General features: G+C 42.5%; 1 protein-coding gene across 4 annotated transcripts in view; it reads left to right on the plus strand.

Annotated features, from left to right (window-relative positions):
- Positions 1–3817: 3817 nt before the first annotated feature.
- Positions 3818–20701, plus strand: part of HMGCLL1 (3-hydroxymethyl-3-methylglutaryl-CoA lyase like 1) — a 143865-nt gene continuing 126981 nt past the window's right edge. The window contains exons 1-2 of one of the 4 annotated variants that reach the window (XM_033939885.1): positions 3818–4378; positions 19669–19746. In XM_033939885.1, coding sequence (XP_033795776.1) covers positions 4283–4378; positions 19669–19746 — 174 coding nt within the window. In that variant the 5' untranslated portion in view covers positions 3818–4282. Of the gene's footprint in view, positions 4379–4568; positions 4638–19668; positions 19747–20701 lie in introns of those variants that run through there. The other 3 variants (XM_033939884.1, XM_033939882.1, XM_033939883.1) reach the window with 3 other exon arrangements.

Below are 20701 nucleotides of genomic sequence, written 5' to 3' on the forward strand. Positions count from 1 at the left end.
GGGGGATCCCTCCTGTCTCCTGCCTCGACAGACATTAATAATTACCACCCTCCCTCCTTCCCTTCGTCGCACACCTTTTTCCTGGTGGTCCAGGGGTGTATCTCTCCTGCCGATTGCGAAAGTAGTAGCCAGGGGCGCACCCGGGCAGGCATGCAGAAGCGAGCTTTCGTGCTCCAGCCGGCGCTGCACCGCTCCTTGATAGGCTGCTGCTAGTTCTCGGAGGATTCGCACCTCTCGCAGCAGCCTATCAAGGAGCGCTGCAGGAAGTCAGAGCCTGGCAGGGAAGGGGGCTTGGTTCAGAGCCTGATAGGAAATGGGACTGAGTGCAGAGCCTTGCAGGGCAGGGAGGGAAGGGGGCTGGGTACATAACTTGGCAAGGGGGGGGGGGGGGCTTGGTGCAGAACCTGGTAGGGGAGGATGTGAGGGAGGGGAAAATGGGTGTAGATCCTGGTAGGGCATAGCACTTGAATATTAAGCCCCGTCTTATATTCGAGTCAACCATTTTTCCTCCTTTTGGGGGGGAAAAATGGAGGTCTCAACTTATATTTGAGTATATACGGTAATTGTATGTTAAGTAAAGAAATATTTTCTCTGGTTTGTTTTAAATCTACTAATTGACATGTCCCCTAGTCCTAGGATTTTTTGGAAAGAGTAAACAAGAATTCACATCAACCCTTTCCAGTTCTCTCAGTATTTTATCATAAGGGGGATCTGACAATTAAGTTCATGAACTTGACGCCATGTGCTTACGTTGGCAGCACTGTACAAACAGCTCAGTAAGGTTTCATAACCTTGGTATATCAGTGTCTCACAGCTGTGTTCATATCAATGTGTGGCGGTGTCTTGCCGAGTGGCGTTCATTATTGTTGAATGTTTTTGTGTGCTGTCATAAGAATGTCAGAGCTTGAATTAGAGCAATGAACAAACATGAAATTTCTTGTCAAACTTGGTTAGAGTGGAAGTGAAATCATGGACATGTTAGTCCAAGTTTATTAGGATAACTAGTCTTTAAGCCCTTTACATTAACGGGTGCTAGAAAAGATGTGTGTGTCTTTCTTTCTTTCTCTCTCCTTGGCCGCTTTCTTTCTGTCTCTATCTTTCCTCGGCTGTCCACCACCACCCCTTGCCTGCTCCCCCTGTCCAGCAGTAGGCCTTCTCCCTTCCTTTTACCTCTCCCCTGTCTAGCAGCACCTCTTCCCTGCTCCCCCTGTCCAGCAGTAGGCCTCCCTTCCTTTTACCTCCCCCCCTGTCCAGCAGCTCTTCCCTGCTCCCCCTGTCCAGCAGCACCCCTTACTTGCTCCCCCTATCCAGCATCCGGCTTCCTAGTTGATCCTAGCCCTTCTCTTCAAAGCAGCCTGCTGAGGATCACAGCCAGCTGTAGCGAACCTCGCAGGCTGCTCTGCACGTAGGTAGCACGTTCCCTCTGACGCGATCCCGTGCATCAGAAGGAATGTGCTACTGAGGTGCAGAGCGGCCTGCAAGGTTCGCTACAGCCAGCTGCGATCCTCAGCAGGCTACTTTGAAGAGGAAGGCAGAAATAAGAGCAGTAGTAGCGGCAGCGGGCCTTTCAGTCCTCCCTGGTTGCTGTGGAGAGGTCTGGCACTTCTGTGGAAGACGATGCCTGGAGGAACTGTAGAGCAGGGAGGCCCGAGCGCTCTCCCAGTGGGCCGTGCAGTGATTGAGGGCGGGAGGGGGGGAGTCGCCAGCGTGTTTCCTGCCTCTGTGTTTGAAAATGGAATGCGGCACGGAGGGACAGAGCATGCTGTCAGGGAACACGCCGTCCTATGTACGCATGCGCGCTTAGGATTTTATTATAGAGGATGACATGAAGAAAATGGCAGTCTTCAAACAGATTAAACATTTTTCTGAGGGGAAAGAAAGAGTTATTGATGAAGAGAGGTCAGGGCGGCCAATAACGAGCAGACCTGACAAAAACATTGCATAAATTTGTTGAATTGTGCATCAAAATCGTCAGCTGACTGTGAGAAGTAAACATCGATAGAGAAACAGGAAAATCTTGGCATAAGAAAGGTGTGTGCAAAAATGATCCCGAAACAGCTTTTTAAAACCCGGCATTTTGTCTGGGTTTTTAAAAGCTGTGTTGGGCAGGGAAGAAGTCTGCGCATGCATGGCCATCACGCAATGATGTCATGCGCGTGTACCATTATCACATAGCGTTCACGCATGTGCGGGCTTCCTCCCTGCCTGACAAGAGCAGGCAGCGGGGCTAGGGCGGACTTGGGGCCGGACGGGGTTAGGCGGGCCTGGGGGTGTGACTAGGGGTCCGGATTTTCTGAAAGGAAATTCTGGCAACCCTCTATCACTGATGAACAAAAGGAAAGGAGAGTCAGTTGCCAAGACCTTTTGGAGAGGCAAAACAATATTTTGGGCCTTGTTATCACTGGTGATGAAACATGGGTTTACCAGTACGACCCTGAAACAAAACGTAAAAGTGCACAATGGAAATCAGCCAATTTTCCACTACTAAAATGTTCCATCAGTCCAAATCAAGAGTCAAAATGATGTTGCTAACCTTTTTTTATATCTATATATATAAAATCGGAGGTATGTATGTGTGTATGTGCCGCGATCACGCAAAAACGGCTTGACCGATTTGAACGAAACTTGGTATGCAGATCCCTCACTACCTGGGATGATATGTTCTGGGGGTCTCGTGGCCCACCTGCACACGTGGGCGGAGCTACAAACAAAAAATCAGATTTCACCATTTCATGTCAATGGAAAAAATGTAAAAAGCTGCCATTCTCACAGTAATTCAAAAACGGCTTGACCGATTTGAACGAATCTTGGTATGCAGATCCCTCACTACCTGGGGTGATATGTTCTGGGGGTCTCGCGGCCCACAACTCTATGTTGCTTGCTCAAGGGTGGGTTCACCCAATAATTTATATGTTCTTGCTCCTGGAGGTGAAACTAAAAATGTTGTTTATAATCACGTTTTGCGTTAGTTGTATTGTATTCATTTTGTCAAATATTTCACATTATAATTTGAATATTGTACTTTTTATTAAGCTGTAAAAAAATAATTTCATTCACCACTATAAAGTATCTTTATTTTAATCCATTTACAGTGTTATTGCTATAATTAAATACCCGTGCAACGCCGGGGCATCAGCTAGTATATATATATATCAGAGGGATTATTCATTATGAATTTATACCAACTGGAGAAACAGTTTAACTAAGTTTACTATTTGGAAGTGCTGAAAAGGCTGCATGAAAAAGTTGATGAAAATGACCTTATAAAGGAAATATTGAAGGGAAGACATTTTGATGACAGCACACTGATGGCCATTCCAGAATAGTTCCAAAAGTGATTTGAAGGGTGGACTAGGCGCTGATGTCGGTACATAGCTTCCCAAGGCAAGTACTTTGAAGGTGACCATAATGATATTCATCAATGAGCACTTTTTCTAGGATGAGTTCATGAACTTAATTATCAGGCCTACTATCTCCCCTGAGCCTTCTCCAAGCTGAAGAGCCCTTATTGCTTTAGTCTTTCCTCATCGGCAAGTCTTAGCAGCCCCAATAATTTTGAAAAGTTGGCTTCTGTGCTCTACAGGAGACATCTTTCTCCAATATTCTTAAGTTTGGACTGGGTGGTAATTTACTTGCTAATCAGTTTGCTCGCCAAGGCCCAAATTACAGCTGCGAGCCTTGGGTCCCAGTCGCAGGCCAGCACAGTTTATCGAAATGTGCGTTTATCGTCCCAAAGCGAGGCGGTGTGGTCAGATTCATTGTAGCCGGCCTGCCGAGGCTCGTGCAACCCACCCTACACCGACCAGAAAAGGGACCTCGCGCTCTATTTCCCCATTGCATTGCGCTTAACACGCATGCGCAACGCCGAGGGCTGCCATTAAACAAAAACTGCAGCTCGCGCCTGATACTACAGAGGATAACTTGCTCCGGGTGGCACAACACAAGTACTTCCAGGTTGGTCGGGAATGCAGAAAAACCGAAGGCGGTGTTCCTGTGAGACAGGGCCAAATGCGGCTCTGAATTGACCCCGTGGATCTCAGCTGGCTGCGGATGCTGCTGTTTCTAAGGTAACAAGGCTCCGTTGGCTGACACGTGGGTCTGCAGTCACCACCAATCAGCTGCTCGTGTGCGTCATCCAGCGGCTGAGACAGCCTGGGAATGACATGGATTCCCTGACTGCATGCAGCCCTGAAGCCGCTTTCATGCCCGAGTGCTTACAGTAGTTCTCGGTTCAGAAAAGTAAAGAGAAGGAGCCACCGGCCACTGATTCTCTCCAGCCCTGATGGGCAACGTCCCCACGGCAGTAAAGCACTGCCTCAGCTATCAGCATCTCCTCAAGGAACATCTCGGGGTCACCGAAGGTGTTCCCCCTGAGCAGGTATGGGCGGTCACTGATAATTTCTTTCTTGGGGTAGTATCATGCTTTTATTTTTGTTCCTTAGAAGCTTTATCTGAGAGGCAGTGATGCTTTGACTTGATGTTGTGGAATTAATATCTGAATCACACTTAAGGTTTTTTTTTTTTTTTTAAATTAACTTTTGTCTAGGAATCTACTCCAGCATGCTCTCTCCCAGGTAGCAATACAACAGATGACAGCAGATAAAGGACAAAATGGTCCCTCCTGTTTGTCCAATAAGGTTGTAAGTGCCATTTCATGCAAGTTAGGTCTCCATACCTTTAGCCCTTGCAGCTATGTGGAGGATCCAAGGATCTATGTGCTGATGGTCTCTGTTGGGTGTGTGTGTGGGTGGTGGTGGTGGTGGTGGTGGTGGTGGGGGGGGGGGGGGGTTGCTTGCACTAGGAAAAGAGGAAAGAAAGGGTTACAGCAGGTATAGTAAGCACATGTGTTCTTATATCCGTATACTCTGGCCTGGACAGAGCTATGAAAAGTGTGGGCCAATTACATTACATTAGGGATTTCTATTCCACCATTACCTTGCGGTTCAAGGCGGATTACAACTGGATTGTCCAGAGATTAGAAGTATTTAGGGAGTAGTTTGTATATTTCTTTGAGTTGCTAAGGATTACATCTGAGTAGCCAACAGCAACTTACCCCCTCCCTCAGCCACTCTCTTAGCCACATACTTCAAAAACAAGATCGCAAACATCAGAGCCACGTTCAATGAAATTCCCACTCACATAGAAGAGACCTCATTTCCCCATTTTCACCCACAGAAAAAGAATCAGTGGCAGCAGACAGAACCTGGTCCCACTTATCACCCATACAATGGTCAGACTTCAACAAACTATATAATAAATACAGCCATGCAGCCTGTGACCTCAACCACTGCCCCCCATATTTACTGAAAGCCTCGAGCACACTATTCCACTCCCTGCTCCTACAGTGGATACAATCTCTACTCACATGGACACTTCCCGCAAGACCTCAGTGAAATCATCATAACTCCGATACTAAAAGACCCCAAAGGAACAATGGACTAACCATCCAATTAAAAGACTCATAGCCTCAATCCCACTGTACGTCAAGCTGATGGAAGGCCTTGTAGCCAAAACCTTAACCTCATACCTAGAAAATCACAACTTACTCTATCCCACACAGTCTGGCTTCAGATCCAACTACAGCACCTACTAGGAACACTGATGGATACAGCTAGACAACATCTCTGTACAGGCAAGAAAATCATGCTCATATAACTAGACCTCTCTATAGTCTTCGATCTGGTAGACCATAACATCCTCCTACAAATGCTAGATTCCATAGGAATCTCAAGCAAGGTTTTCTCATGGTTTAAAGCAGGGGTAGGGAACTCCGGTCCTCGAGAGCCGAATTCCAGTCGGGTTTTCAGGATTTCCCCAATGAATATGCATTGAAAGCAGTGCATGCAAATAGATCTCATGCATATTCATTGCGGAAATCCTGAAAACCCGACTTGAATACGGCTCTCGAGGACTGGAGTTCCCTACCCCTGGTTTAAAGGCTTTCTACAATCCAGAACCTACAGGGTTAAAACAAATAAAGAAAAATCAGAACCATGGTCCAACCCCTGCGGAGTTCCCCAGGGATCACCTCTATCTCCCACACTATTCAACCTATACGTAGCCTCTGTCAGCTCCTGCCTAGACGAACATGGCATAACCTCATACAGCTATGCAGATGACATCACCATTCTCCTCCCCTTTGACCACCCAGAACCCACCATGACAGGCACAATACACAGAACACTCGAAACAGTAGCAACATGGATGACTGAACACAAACTAAAACTTAACCCTGACAAAACAAATTTCATCCTCCTAGAAAACAGCAAAACTCCAACCTTAAGAAACCTAGTAATAAATTCGATCTCATACCCCATTAAACCCACACTAAAACTTCTTGGAGTACTTATTGACAGAGGCTGTACCATGTAACCTCAAATTAACAAAGTAATAAAAGCATCATTTGTAACTATGAGAAACCTAAGACAAATCTGAAAATTCTTCGACGGGAAACAATTCCAACTTTTAGTACAATCTCTTATCCTAATAGACTACTGCAACATACTATACCTCCCCTGCCCAGTGACTATGATAAAGCAATTACAAACAATACAAAATACAGCCTTAAGACTCATCTACTCATTGAAAAAAAATATGACCACATCACAAAAGCATACCACAACTCACACTGGCTCCCAATACAAGCAAGAGTACACTTCAAATTCTACTGCCTACTATTCAAAGCTATTAATGGAGAAAGCCCATCCTACTGGAACAACTGACTAAATCATTCCACCTCAACCAAGCACAGGAGAACCCACTCACTATTCACACACCTACCAACCAAAAATGTCAAACAAAGAAAACTATATGACAATCTAATGGCCACCAAAGCAGCAAAACTAGACAGACAAATCACGAATCTGCTGTCTTCGACCACAGATTACAAAACCTTCAAAAAAGAAACTAAAACCCTACTCTTCAAAAAATATATAAAACCTATTTAACACGACCAGTTCCTTCCCAAACTCCACTTACCACAATCTCTACACCTTTCAAATCTAAAATGTTTCCAATTACCCAATATGTATCACCTCAAGTCCCAACAATTCTTATGTAATTCCTATGACAATTCTTATGTAAAGTTACAATTCTTGTAACCTCCTGGTAAATCTTATGTAATCTGCCTTGAACCACAAGGTAATGGCGGAATAGAAATCACGTAATGTAATGTAATGATATTGGAGGTACATATGTAGTAGTTGCAGGTGATGCTTGGGACATTTCTGATTGTGTTCAGTTTTATGTGTTTTTTGAATAGAAGGGTTTTTATTTCTTTTTTGAAGGTTTTGTAGTGTGTGGTCGTGGTCAATAGGTTGTAGAGTTGTGGGTCAAGTGTTGCAGCTTAAGTGGCTAGGAGGTTGTCGTACAGTTTTTTTCTTTTGACGTTTTTAGTGGGAGGGTGTGTGAATGGTGCATGGGTTCTCCTATGTCTGGCTGAGGTGGATTGAACTAGACGATTGTTCCAATAGGCTGGGCTGTCTCCGTTTATTGCTTTAAATAGTAGGCAGTAAAATTTGAAGTGTATTGGGAGCCAATGTGAGTCGTGGTATGCCTCTGTGATGTGGTCAAATTTCTTCAGTGAGCAGATCAGTCTTAAGGCTGTGTTTTGTATTGTTTGTAGTTGTTTTATCATTGTTGCTGTGCATGGGAGATATAGTATGTTGCAGTAGTCTATTAGACCTAGGATTAGAGATTATACCAAGAGTTGGAATTGTTTTCTGTCATTTTATATAAATTACTGTAAATCAATGTTGTCACAACTAATTCATATACTCAATGCAGTATACCAATGGAACATAATCTTTAGAATATTTTTGCTTATCTCTCACTCCCAAGCTTGCTTCACAAATTATATATTCACATTAATATGGCCAAAATTATTTTGTAAGGTGCTCACCCCACTATTCAATAACTAAATTGTGAAACAACCTAACAATATTTTTTTTAATCTATGAGGACCTTCAAGTTTCAATGAACATATGATCCTTTCATCATTGCTTCAGATCATCACAAATTCGTCCTCTATGTTGTATCAAATAATAATAATAATAATTTATTCTTATATACCGCCAGACCACAAATGGTTCTAGGTGGTTCACAGCAGTTAAGGCTGAACATCCAGTGAATATACAGTTCAAAAAGATACATCAATTTCTAGAATGTACACAATACCTGTTATATTCAAAAAGCATTAGGAAGCTTGGGTTACAAATTTGTCAAATAGTTGTGTCTTTAATAGTTTTCTAAAAAAAAATAATAGGATGAGACTCCTGGCATGATTTTGCCAAATCAGGCGTTCATTTTTTGCTGCCTGGAAAAATCTTGAGAAATCTCTTCAAATGACATGATTTGACAGTAGGATATGTGAATAACTGGACTCTACGTGTGGGCTTATTGGAGTGGGTTTTTTTTGAAGGATCCCAAGTAAATGATGTTGCAATAATCTAGCAAGCTTAAGATGGAAGATTGAACCAGTAAACGGAAGGATGCTGCATCAAAGTATTTTCTGATGGTTCTGAGTTTCCATAGCACCAAGAAGCATTTTTTAACCAATAGTTTATAGTTTATAATTTATAGTTTATTCAGTTTTTGATTAAACGCTCTTTCGAATCTACAAAGCGTTGTACAATATAAAAACATTAACATTAAAACAAAAATAACAATTGAACATACTTTCCTATAAAAATTACAGGACTACCAACCGTACAAACTGGGTAAATATTGACCCATAGGTCTTAGATACATATGGGAAGGGGGAGAAATACAATTGTAATAGAAAAAGTAAGAAACATTTAAGGAAAAAACACTTAGGAACAGGGGAACAGTATAAAATTAATAACTAAAATATAATGGTTCAATTAACCCTTTCAGGACCATAAGGATCGTAGGCCAATTTTTGTGGTTTTGACGACATTTTTATGGTAAAAAGGGCTTGCAGATGCCAAAAATTGATTTTTTTTTGTGAAATATCATTATTTTTATTTAAAAAAATCACACTTCTGGCTTATGGACAGTGTGGCAAGTGAATCTTCTCGTCAATCTAGCAACGACGCTAATGAATGAATGTCGGAACCAGTTTGTTTACATAAAGGCAGTATCATATGGAATCCGTACATATCAAATTTAGAACTGTAGACTATCCCAATCAAAATTTATAGGATTTTAAAGTTATGGGACAAATATGTCCCTTGGTCCTGAAAGGGTTAAAAGCATCTTTAAAAAGAAAGCACTTTAGATTGCTTTTAAAATTTTTTAGGTTTTTTTCCATTTTTAGATATAAAGGAAGAGCATTCCAGATTGTAGGGGCTGTTACAGAAAACGTGGAGGTGCGACGTGAGCCAATGATTTTTAAAGAAGGGATATTAAGGTTAAATTGAGAAATAGATCTTAAAGATCTTGAAGGGTCGTACGGGATCAAAAGTCTATCAATGAATGCTGGTGTGTTAAACTGCAGTGTTTTAAATGTCAGCAGGGCGATTTTATAAGTTACCCTGTGTGACACTGGCAACCAGTGGGCATTTTTAAGCAAAGGGGTAACATGCTCATATTTTTTAGCGCCCGAAATTATCTTTATGGCCGTATTTTGGATAAGCTGCAAGCGTTTTAAGTCTTTATGATAGATACCATTTAATAAAGAATTACAATAATCCATTTTTGAAATTATAAGTGAATGGATCAGAAGTTAAGGGAACTAATGTCAAGAAGAGGGGCCAATGATCTAATCATTCTTAATTTGTAGTAGCAACTTTTTTTTACTATTGCGCTTATTTGAGAACGGAATGTTAGCTTATTGTCAATTAAAACACCTAAAATTTTTATAGTTGTAATTATTGGAAGTGGAATGTTTTCAATAGTGACTGGAGATATTAATTGTGCTCCCTCTTTACCGGAGAAGAGAAGAGTATTTGTTTTTAAAATATTTAGAGAAAGCTTGTTTATGTTTAACCAGTCATGGACTTTACTTAATTTAAGGTTAATTGCCTGAATCTCGGTTTGGTTATTTGGGTCAAGGGGATGCAGTAATTGTATATCATCAGCATAAGCGTATACTGTAAATCCTATTGATTGACAGAGGGTCAGAAGAGGGGCCAAATAGATATTAAATAATAAGGGAGATAAAATAGAGCCTTGTGGTATGCCGAATTTAGAATGATAGGATTTGGATTCTGAATTATTAAAATGTACTGTTGACGTTCTGTCAGAAAAGTAAGAATGAAACCATTCAAGAGCTTGATCTGCTACTCCTATATCAAAAAGACGTTGCAATAAAAGATGATGATCAATGGTATCAAACGCTGCAGCAAGATCTAAAGAAATTAATATAACGGATTTATGATGATCCAAATAGTAATAGTAATCTGTGTGAGCATTTAGAGTGAGGTGGTGATCCAGGGTCACTCCCAGGATTTTAATAGAGTGGTCAGTAAGGAAGTCCCGACCATTCAAGGAAATCGATGAGTCTTTGATTTTGTCGTTAGGGCTTGCAAGGAAAAATTTAGTTTTGTCTGTGTTGAGCTTCAATTTGAATTTGGTCATCCATAGTTCAATTTGCTTTAGAATGGATGATAGATGAATCTTTGTCTCGGAGGTCAGAGTAGTAAGGGGAATAACAATGGTGATATCATCAGCATAGATATAAAATTTAACTTTTAAGTTTTGTAGTAAGTTCTCCAATGAGGCAAGGTAGATGTTGAACAATGTAGGGGATAGAGGAGAGCCCTGCGGGACTCCGCAAGAGTTTACCCAACTACAGGATTTTTTATTGTCACTATAGACTTGATATGACCGTTTGCTCAAAAAACCCCGGAACCATTTTAACACATTACCTGAAAGACCAATTGACTCCAGACAGTCAATCAGAATAGCATGGTCAACCAGATCGAAGGCACTACTGAATAAAGGATGAAGGAAGTCCAGCAGTGATGCAATAACAGTTTCAGTGCTGAACCCAGAACGAAAACCAGACTGATTGTCTTGCAGTATGCTAAATTTGTCCAAGTACATTACTAATTCCTGGTTGACCAATCCTTCCATCAGCTTAACAAACAAGGAAGTGCTCGCAATTGGTCTGTAATTAGATGTGAGTTTGGTAGATTCTCTAGGGTTGTTGACGATTGGAGTGATCAAAATCTGGCCTAAATCCTCAGGGAAATTACTGGTTAGTAAGAGAGAGGAGAGCCAGTTGTATAACTTGGCTTTAAATGAGATTGGAGCAACTTTCATTATGTTTGGGGGGCAGCAGTCTAATCTGCAGTAGGAAATGGCGTATTTCGTGTAATATTTGGAGAATTGTTGGCAGGATGGGGTTGTAAAATTATTCCAGGCCATATCTACCCTAGGATCATCTATGTGTTGGGCAACTGGGTAGTTCAAATGGTTGGTTGTGGAGCCTGTTAGTTTGGATCTCAAATTGTTGATTTTGTTGTTGAAAAATTCTGCCAGATCATCTGCAGATGGTGGGGAATCTAGGGTAGAACATGAGAAGGCCTGTATATCATAGAGATTGTTGACTAATTCAAAGAGATTTCTACTGTTGGTGTTCGGTGATCCGATTTTTTGGGCGTAAAAGTTAGGGCGCTTCTTTATTATTAGTTTTTTGTATTCGTTTAATTTTTGTCTCCAATTTGACCTCCCCACACTGTCCCCTGATTTCAACCATTGTCTTTCGAGTTTCCGTAACTCCCGTTTCACATTTCCTAACTCGGTATCGTACCAGCCATCCAGATTCTTGTTTCTTATTTTTCTTAGTTTAGTGGGGGCCATTTTGTTTAATATCTGTGTACTCATGTTGGTCCAGGAGTCCGCTGAAAAGGAGTCTGAGTCTGGGCTAGAAGTTATGTCATAGTGTGACCAGAATTCTACTGGGTTCACCATACCTCTGCTAGCTACTATTTTCTTAGGTCTTTTTGCCACCTTGGATTTGGTAGGGGAGTGTCTTACTTGCCAGCTAAATTGAAAACTACATAAACGGTGGTCTAACCATAGAGAGTCAGTCCAAATGGCTTCGTTCCAGTGAATCTTGGGATTGACTAGTTCTTTGATGGAAAAAGTGACTAGATCTAGCTGGTGGCCTTTTTGATGGGTCTTTTCTGGAGGCAGCACAAAGAAATCTAGTGAAGAAATGAAGGATATTAGATCTTTGGAGTCACCCTGCTCTGTCTGCTCTAGGTGAATGTTTAGATCACCTGCCAGTAGGTTGTGTGGGCCTAGTGTAGAGTTTGTAAGGAGGAATTCGTAGAAAATGTCTTTGGCTGCGGGCCATTTCTTAGGAGGAATGTAGAATAGGGTAATTATTAGAGCATCTTCTAACTGATCTGTCCAGATCAGTCCTGATCTGTCTTGCAGGAAAGGATTTCAAGGTCCGCTGAGGAATTTGAAGCTAGGATTGTGGACTTGAATGATTCTTTTAAGATGATAGCTTCTAGGTAGAGATAAAATTTTAAACCCAGGAGGTAGACAGTTGCGTATAATAATGTCGTTATCTGAGACCAACCAAATTTCAGTTAGAAGAACAAAATCGGGGTTGGCTTCTTCCAGCCAGTCTTTGACCAGCTGTGACTTGTTCTTAATAGAACGTATATTTAAGTAGAAACCTTGAAGATTTTGATGATAAGGAGCGTCGGTGGTAACAGTATAGGTAATCTTTCTCAATTTCCGCTGTCTTTTACAATAGGTTTTAGTGAGGGGGGGGGGGTACAACCAAGATTTGGAAGGGACCCTATTCTGAACAGTCGTATAGAGAAGGATTAACCGCTCTAAGATGTTCTGAATTAGTTGGGCAAGATCTTATAAGTACTGGAATAGGGATAGCAAAAAATGCAGCAACTGACCTGCTTTTGTAGCAGATCCAATAGACCATAAGGACCAAATCAGATAATTAAGTTAAGAGGGCCATCTTATATAGAGTGGTCAAAAGAGACTGAAAGGCTTAAGAGAAGTAAAGCTAGTAGATAAAATCATGCAGAGAATAGGTTAGAAAATGTCCGGAGTAATCATGCAGATACTTTATTAGAATTGAAAAAGACCTTTTAACTTTTAAGAAACTTCTAAAAACCTTTCTGTTTCAAGATGCCTTTGATACATAGCATATTCTATATTAACCCCTTACATTTTGACTAAGACTATCAAACATTCCAACCCCATTATTCCCTATTGTGTTTTTCCTTAATTGTAAATTTCAACATAAAATGAATTGTAACTTTTCCCTCTTTTCCCTCTTATTCATGTTTGTCTTTTTCCCATTGTTTAAAATGTCAATAGTTTGTTTTAAAATTTAATGTGTAAAAATTATATATGTGACCACCATCTGATGGTTTTAATTTGTACATCGCTTAGAAACTTTGTATAGGCGATTCATTAAATGCTAATAAACTTGAAACTTGAAACTACTTAATGTGGAAAAGTCACGCCAATGGTTTTGCTGGAGTAGTAATGCAAATACTTATCAGTTTTTTCCAGTCCGTGGGCATACGGGGGTCTTCCAAAGCAGAAGTGGAGATCGCTCAAGCAGGCACAGGTTGCTGAGGAGAACTTGTGGAGGTGTAGAGAAGTTTTCCATTAGCAGTCCCCGAGTAGCTAGGACGAGGAGGTGATAGCGGAGTTGTATCTTTCGCCCGTTGTTTGGACGTGTCAGGCTACAGGAGGATAGGAGCTGTAGTGTAAGGGAGTTTGGTTAAGCTCGACTCAGTTGCTTCGCAAAGGTGCGCACTAAGGCATGCGCCTATGCCGTGTGCCTTAGCCGGCGTGCCGAACGGCTAAGTGCCATTCCCTCCTCCGAATTTGAACGCTTCCGGCTAGACGGGAGGGGCGGAGCAAGCTCGCACACCCGACTGGGGGAAGGGGGCCGCAGCAAAGCTCCGTGCAGGAACCAGCCCGATCGTCGATGGATCTGTTATCCTGGATTTGAAGGGGGTCAGCAGGGCTCTTCACGTGCCTTCCTTCCGCATGGAAACTCTGCGGTTTGTGATTCTGGCGGTTCATCTGGGGGAGTTTCTGACCTCTCTAGATCTGATCGAGGCCTATGTGCACATTTCTATTCGGGCCTCACATCATCATTTCCTGTGCTTTGCGATCTTGGGGCAACATTATCAGTTCTGTGCACTTCCCTTTGGTCTGGCCATGGCTCCGCGAACGTTCACCAAGGTGATGGTGGTCATCGCGGCAGTGTTGCGCAAAGAGGGCATTCTAGTTCATCCCTTCCTGGATGACTGGTTGATTCGAGTGAAGTTGTTACAGGAGAGCACCTAGGTCACGGCTCAGGTTGTGGCGTTTTTGCAGTCGCTGGGATGGGTAGTCAACCTTGCTAAGAGCCGGCTGTCTCCCTCTCAGCGCCTGGAGTATCTAGGCAAGGTGTTTGACACCTCCTTGGGGAAGGTCGTCCTTCCAGAGGCCCGGGTGAGCAAATTCCAATCTCAGATTCGCCTGCTTATGGTGTCATTGGAGGTTCTATAACCCCCCCCATCTTGTACAAGGGGCGAGTCTGGATCAGCCGCAGTCGCCAGTGCTGCTGACGGATGCCAGTCTTTTCGGTTGGGGAGCTCAGTGTCTAGGTCACTCAGCTCAGGGCACCTGGTGCACGGAGGAGGCTTCTTGCTCGATCAATGTCTTGGAGACCAGAGCCATCTGTCTGGCGTTGCTAGCCTTCCTGTCCTTTCCGATGGGCAAGTCAATCAGGGTTCTGTTGGACAATGCCATGGCGGTGGCCTATGTCAATCATCAGGGGGGCACCAGGAGCACTTTAGTGGCACAGGAGGCGACTCTGCTCATGGTCTGGGTGGAGTTGCACCTTCAAGAAATATCAGCTTCCCACATAGCCGGAGTGGAGAATGTTCAAGCGGACTTCCTCAGTCGTCACATGCTAAATACCAAAGAGTGGTGTCTCAGCCCGGTAGCTTTTCAGTTGATAGTGCATTCTTGGGGTTAGCCCCTCATGGACCTGAGGCCACAAGTGTCAACATCAAACACCCGCTTCTTTAGTCATTGCAGAGACGGTCAGGTTGAGGGCCTGGATGCTCTGGTTCAACCATGGCCAACGGAGGGGCTGTTGTATGTGTTTCCTCCGTGGCCATTAGTGGGCAGAGTTTTTCTCCGCATAATTTGCCTTCTGAGCCTCGTGGTTCTGGTGGCTCCAGATTGGCCTCGACAACCATGGTATGTGGATCTGGTGAGGCATCTGGTGGCGGATCTTCTTCCTCTGCCTCTCATAGATGACCTTCTGACTCAGGGCCCCATTCCAATGTTCAATCCAGGTTCCTTCTGTCTTATGGCTTGGCTCTTGAAAGGGGTCACCTAGGTAAGAAGGGGTATTCAGCTAAAGTGATCTCAACTAGAGAATGACACGGGGACCGTTTACCGAGGTAAACTGTGGTCACTGCAGTAAATCCGCAGTAATAGAGACATTTGCAACTGGTTTACCGCAGGAATGGCGACAAGACCTTTCACTGCCCCGTAAAAAAATTGTGCCCAACAAGTCTGCCCACTCTAAGAACCCTTCCCCCTAAGCACTTCCTCGAAATGAACCCACATGCTTAACCCATTTTTTCTTAAAATCGAGCACGTTGCTTGCCTCAATTACCTGAAGTAGAAGATCATTCCAACGATCAACCACCCTTTCGATGAAGAAATACTTCCTAGTGTCGCTATGAAATCTCCCACCCCTGATTTTCAACGGATGCCCTCTTGTTGCCGTAGGTCCTGTAAGGAAAAAGATATCTTCTTCTACCTCAATACGGCCAGTAACATATTTGAATGTCTCTATCATGTCTCCCTTCTCTCTGCGTTCCTCGAGAGAGTATAGCTGCAACTTACCTAGACGTTCCTCACACGGGAGATCCTTGAGTCCTGAGACTATCCTGGTAGCCATTCGCTGAACCGACTCCACTCTCAGCACATCCTTTTGATAATGTGGCCTCCAAAATTGAACACAATATTCCAGATGAGGTCTCACCATGGACCTGTACAATGGCATTCCAACTTCAAGCTTTCGGCTGACAAAACTTCTTCAGATGCAACCCAGCATTTGCCTAGCCTTGGATGAAGCTTTCTCTACTTGATTGGCATTCTTCATATCTTCACTTATGATTACTCCTAGGTCCCGTTCTGCAGCAGTTCTTGCTAAGATCTCACCATTCAGAGTGCAAGTACTGCATGGATTTCTGCTGCCAAGGTGCATAATCTTACATTTTTTGGCATTAAAACTCAGTTGCCAAGTTGTTCCAGTAAGAGTAGGTCCTGCGTCATAATGTCGGGCACTGTGCTTTTGCCCACTATGTTGCACAGGTTAGCGTCATCGGCAAATGCAATTTTACCTCGAAGTCCCTGAGGCAGGTCTCGTACAAAGATATTAAATAGGATAGCACCCAAGACCGAGCCCTGTGGTACTCCACTGATCACTTCCAATGTTTCGGAGGGAGTACCATTTCCACCACCCTTTTGAAGTCTGCCACTGAGCCAGTCTTTAACCCATGCCGTCAATGTTTCCCCTAATCCCAATGAACTCATCTTGTTCAATAACCTACGGTGTGGAACACTATCAAAAGCCTTACTAAAGTCCAAGTACACAACATCTCCCATATCTAGCTTTTTCGTTACCCAGTCAAAGAAACTGATTAGATTGGATGGGCAGGACCTTCCCTTTGTAAATCCATATTGGTGGGAATCCCTTAGTCTCTCTTCATTCAGGATCGTATCTAATTTGTGTTTAATCAATGATTCCATAAGTTTACACACTATCGATGTGAGACTTACCGTGTACAAAATCATAAGTGGAATAGAATTGGTACAAGCTGACCAATTTTTCACTCTGTCAAAAATTACAAAGATTAGGGGACATTCGATGAAGTTACAGGGAAATATTTTTAAAACCAATAGGAGGAAATATTTTTTTCACTCAGAGAATAGTTAAGCTCTGGAACGCATTGTCAAAGATTGTGGTAAGAGTAGTTAATGTAGCTGGTTTTAAGAAAGGTTTGGACGATTTCCACTGCTTGCCCTGGATAAATAGCATGGAATGTTGCTACTCTTTGGGTTTTAGCCAGGTACTAGTGACCTGGATTAGCCACTGTGAGGATGGGCTACTGGGCTAGATGGACCATTGGTCTGACCCAGTAAGGCTATTCCTATGTTCTTATAAGTTGCTAATCTTATAGTAACATAGTAGATGATGGAAGATAAAGACCCAAATGGTCCATCCAGTCTGTCCAACCTGATTCAATTTAATTTTTTTTTCTTCATCTTAGCTATTTCTGGGCAAGAATCCAAAGCTCTACCTGGTACTGTGCTTGGGATCCAACTGCTAAAGTCTCTGTCAAAGTTCACTCCAGCCCATCTACACCCTCCAGAGGCTAGAGAATGCAGTGTATAGTAGAGAGTCTATGGTTCAAACAGGTACAACTAGCCTGCTGAGCCAAGAAGGCATGGCTCACACTAAGACAGTTAAAATCCCTACAGGGAAACAGAAAAGGGAGGAGGCAAGGATCTTCAGGCAATTTCCAGGAGGGGCTGCAGTATCCAAAGATGGTCCTAGGAGAAGGGAACTGCCCCTTTACTTAGGCTTTCACTGTATGTTTTTGTCCAGGCTGAGATTAGAAAACTTCCAAGGTAGGAAGTCTTTGTCTTGTAGAGTTTAAATTTATGTGGCCAGACTAGAGATAGGCCTGGATTAGAATAAAGTTGCCTTTAACCGGCTGAAATCTGTGTTGGGGTTGGGCAAGAAGCTAACCCTGAGAAAATGTTTCACTGATTTTATAGAAAACCAAAAAAACTCTGTGGAGTGACGATGTTCCCAAATGGACTTTATTTGAAAGTATCAAAGTTCCAAAGGTACACTAAAATCAACCACATAAAATAATTCCACATAAAAGTAAATCATCTACATAAGAGCCTTAAAGGAGTTCGTGGGAAACAATTGTGTGGTGAACCGGAAGTGAGACACCACACAATTGTTTCCCACGTACTCACCTTTATAGGACCCCCAGGGACCCCTGAAGAAGACTTTTTGTCGAAACGCGGACCATGTTGGGTCCTGTATCCCTAGTGGACTAGGTCCTTTAAGGCTCTTATGTGGATGATTTACTTTTATGTGGATGGAATTATTTTATGTGGATGATTTTAGTGTACCTTTGGAACTTTATACTTTCAAATAAAGTCCATTTGGGAACATCGTCACTCCACAGAGTTTTTTTGGTTTTCTCTGGATTTTCTTCTTTGTGGATATTTTGGGGTCAATTCCTTTTGTTTTTCACTGATTATATAAGCAACTATAGGTGCAAAACAGTTTGCCTGTGCAGTAAATTCAAGACATTTTCATGTAATAAATAAAGAATTCTTATTTAAATTCCATACCTAGTCTGGTTCTGTGAAGGCTCAGTGCTCAACCCTTACTCACACTATTACAGTACACAAATCCCTTTCTCCAGTTCATGAAAGTAGAATGGTTAAGCTCTGGAATGCATTGCCAGAGGATGTGGTAAGAGCAGTTAATGCAGCTGGTTTCAAAAAAAGTCCATAGTCTGCTGTTGAGACAGACATGGGATGGTAGTATGGAATGCTGTTACTATTTGGGTTTTTGCCAGGTACTTGTGACTTGGAGTCACAGTCTCCGTGAAGACGGGATACTGGGCTAGATGGACAATTGGTCTGACCCAGTAAGCCTATTCTTATGTTCTTAATGTCATTTAAACAATTCTGTCCTTTCTTCCAAAGGTGGTATCCTCACTTCAGGTAGATCCAATCTTTACTTTAGCCCTATGTCCATTGTGTACACTGAAGTGATCAACAAATGTTAAAGATTGGATAGATTGATTTTTCTCTTTGCAGCTTTCAGGTAACCAGAGATAGGTTATAATGTGTGATGCCTGGAATAAACTACCTGAGTCTGTGTATCATGCCCCTTCTCTTAATAATAATAATAACTTTATTTTTGTATTCCACAGTACCTTGCAGTTCAGACTGGTTCACATCAAGAAAAGCTGTGAAAATGCAGCAAAAATATATCAGCATTTTTCATAAGAAATACATAATCAAGATGATTAAACAAATTTATCAAATAAATAAGTTTTCATTGATCATCTAAATCTTTGGTATGAAAGGGAGCTCAGAATCAGATCACTTAAAGTTTTGTTCCATTTACCAGCTTGGAAAGATAAAGTTTTTGCAAGGAATCTTACCTTGTTCATAAGTAGTCTGAAACCAACCTTCTTCAGACAGCTTTCAGCTCATAACCCTACTCTCCACTGCCCTCTGCTCACTACCCTAGCCAGTAGTTTAACCATCCCTGCTAACTGTAACCCCTACCCTAGCATCCTGTTTGTCTGTCTTGATTGATTAGGTTGTGAGCTCATTCTGTCTTCTTGACTCTGTACAGCGCTGTGTATGTCTGGTAGCATTCTATAAATAATTAATAGTAGTAGTAGTAGCAGCAATAAAAGTAAGTAAAATGGAAAATAGATGGTCCATTTTTAAATTGTTAGAAATACTGAGCTTCTAAAACTACATGGTGGCCTTATGGGTGAAGCACACAGGACCCCCTTTTTTCTGTTTCTATCTGGTCAATGAGCAAATCTCAGAGATTCTGGAATGGTCTGGTGGGAATAAAGGAAAGAAAATTAACAGGTAAGATCTAATTTTTCCAAATTTTTAACCTGAAAATTGCATTTTCTTTTTCAGGAATGCCAAATCACTGGATTTCCTCAGCATATCAAGATTGTAGAAGTGGGACCAAGAGATGGTTTACAGAATGAAAAAGTAATTTATATATATCTTCAGAAAATCTATATAGTACTTATTTTTGCCTTTAATTATAAGTTTATATTCAGATCTCAATAAGGGGTCCTTTTATTATGGAGCACTAATTGATTTAGTGTGCAAACTGATTTAGCGTACGCTAAATGCTAACATGCCAATAGAATATAATGGGCGCATTAGCATTTAGCGCACGCTAAATCAGTTTGTGCACCTTAGTAAAAGGACCCCTAACTTTGTTACAAGTAATTTAGAAGCCCAAATAATATGGGACTCATAATTTAAAAAAAAAAAGTTCAAAAAGTGGCCTAAATCGGTACTTGGATGATCAAGAAAACAGATTGTCCAAGTACCGATAATTAAAGTTGGTTTTAGACGTAGCTTAGGCCTTTACCCTGCCTCTAAACACCTAAAGCAAAAAGAGGCGTTTTTAGAGGAGGGGAAAGGGCGGGAGGTGGGCCGACCTAGACTTAGTCGTACAGCAAGTATAACCAAAATTTAACAAGGTTGCCCAGTCAGAACTTATACGTTTTGACTTAGATCAAGTCAAAACAGGCATAAGTACCGAATAGGGGCCATTGAGCTGATCGTGGCTGCTGCGATCAGCTCAGCATCTCCGACAACCTGCCCACCCACCCAGCCCATGTGCCTAAGGCTCCACCCACAGGAGGGGCCTAAGGCACCTGGGCCAATTCCAGTTGGCCCAGGTGCCTAGGCTCCTCCTGTGGGCGGGGCCTTAGACGCCTGGCCCAATCAGGCCCTAGGCTCACCATTTGGAGGATGGCGGGCCTGCTGGCTGGACGGGCTTGGGACATGTCCATCCACCAACTTAAAGTAAGTTGAGGGGGGTGGGGGTGTCGAGGTTAGGGTGGGCCGTTCGGGGAGATTCGATTGGGGGGTGCACCATGGGCAGGAGGGCCTGGTATCCCCCCTGCCCTTATTTGAGGGGAGTGGGAGT

Source organism: Geotrypetes seraphini, chromosome 3 (genome assembly GCF_902459505.1).
Source record: "Geotrypetes seraphini chromosome 3, aGeoSer1.1, whole genome shotgun sequence".
NCBI classification, from domain to species: domain Eukaryota; kingdom Metazoa; phylum Chordata; class Amphibia; order Gymnophiona; family Dermophiidae; genus Geotrypetes; species Geotrypetes seraphini.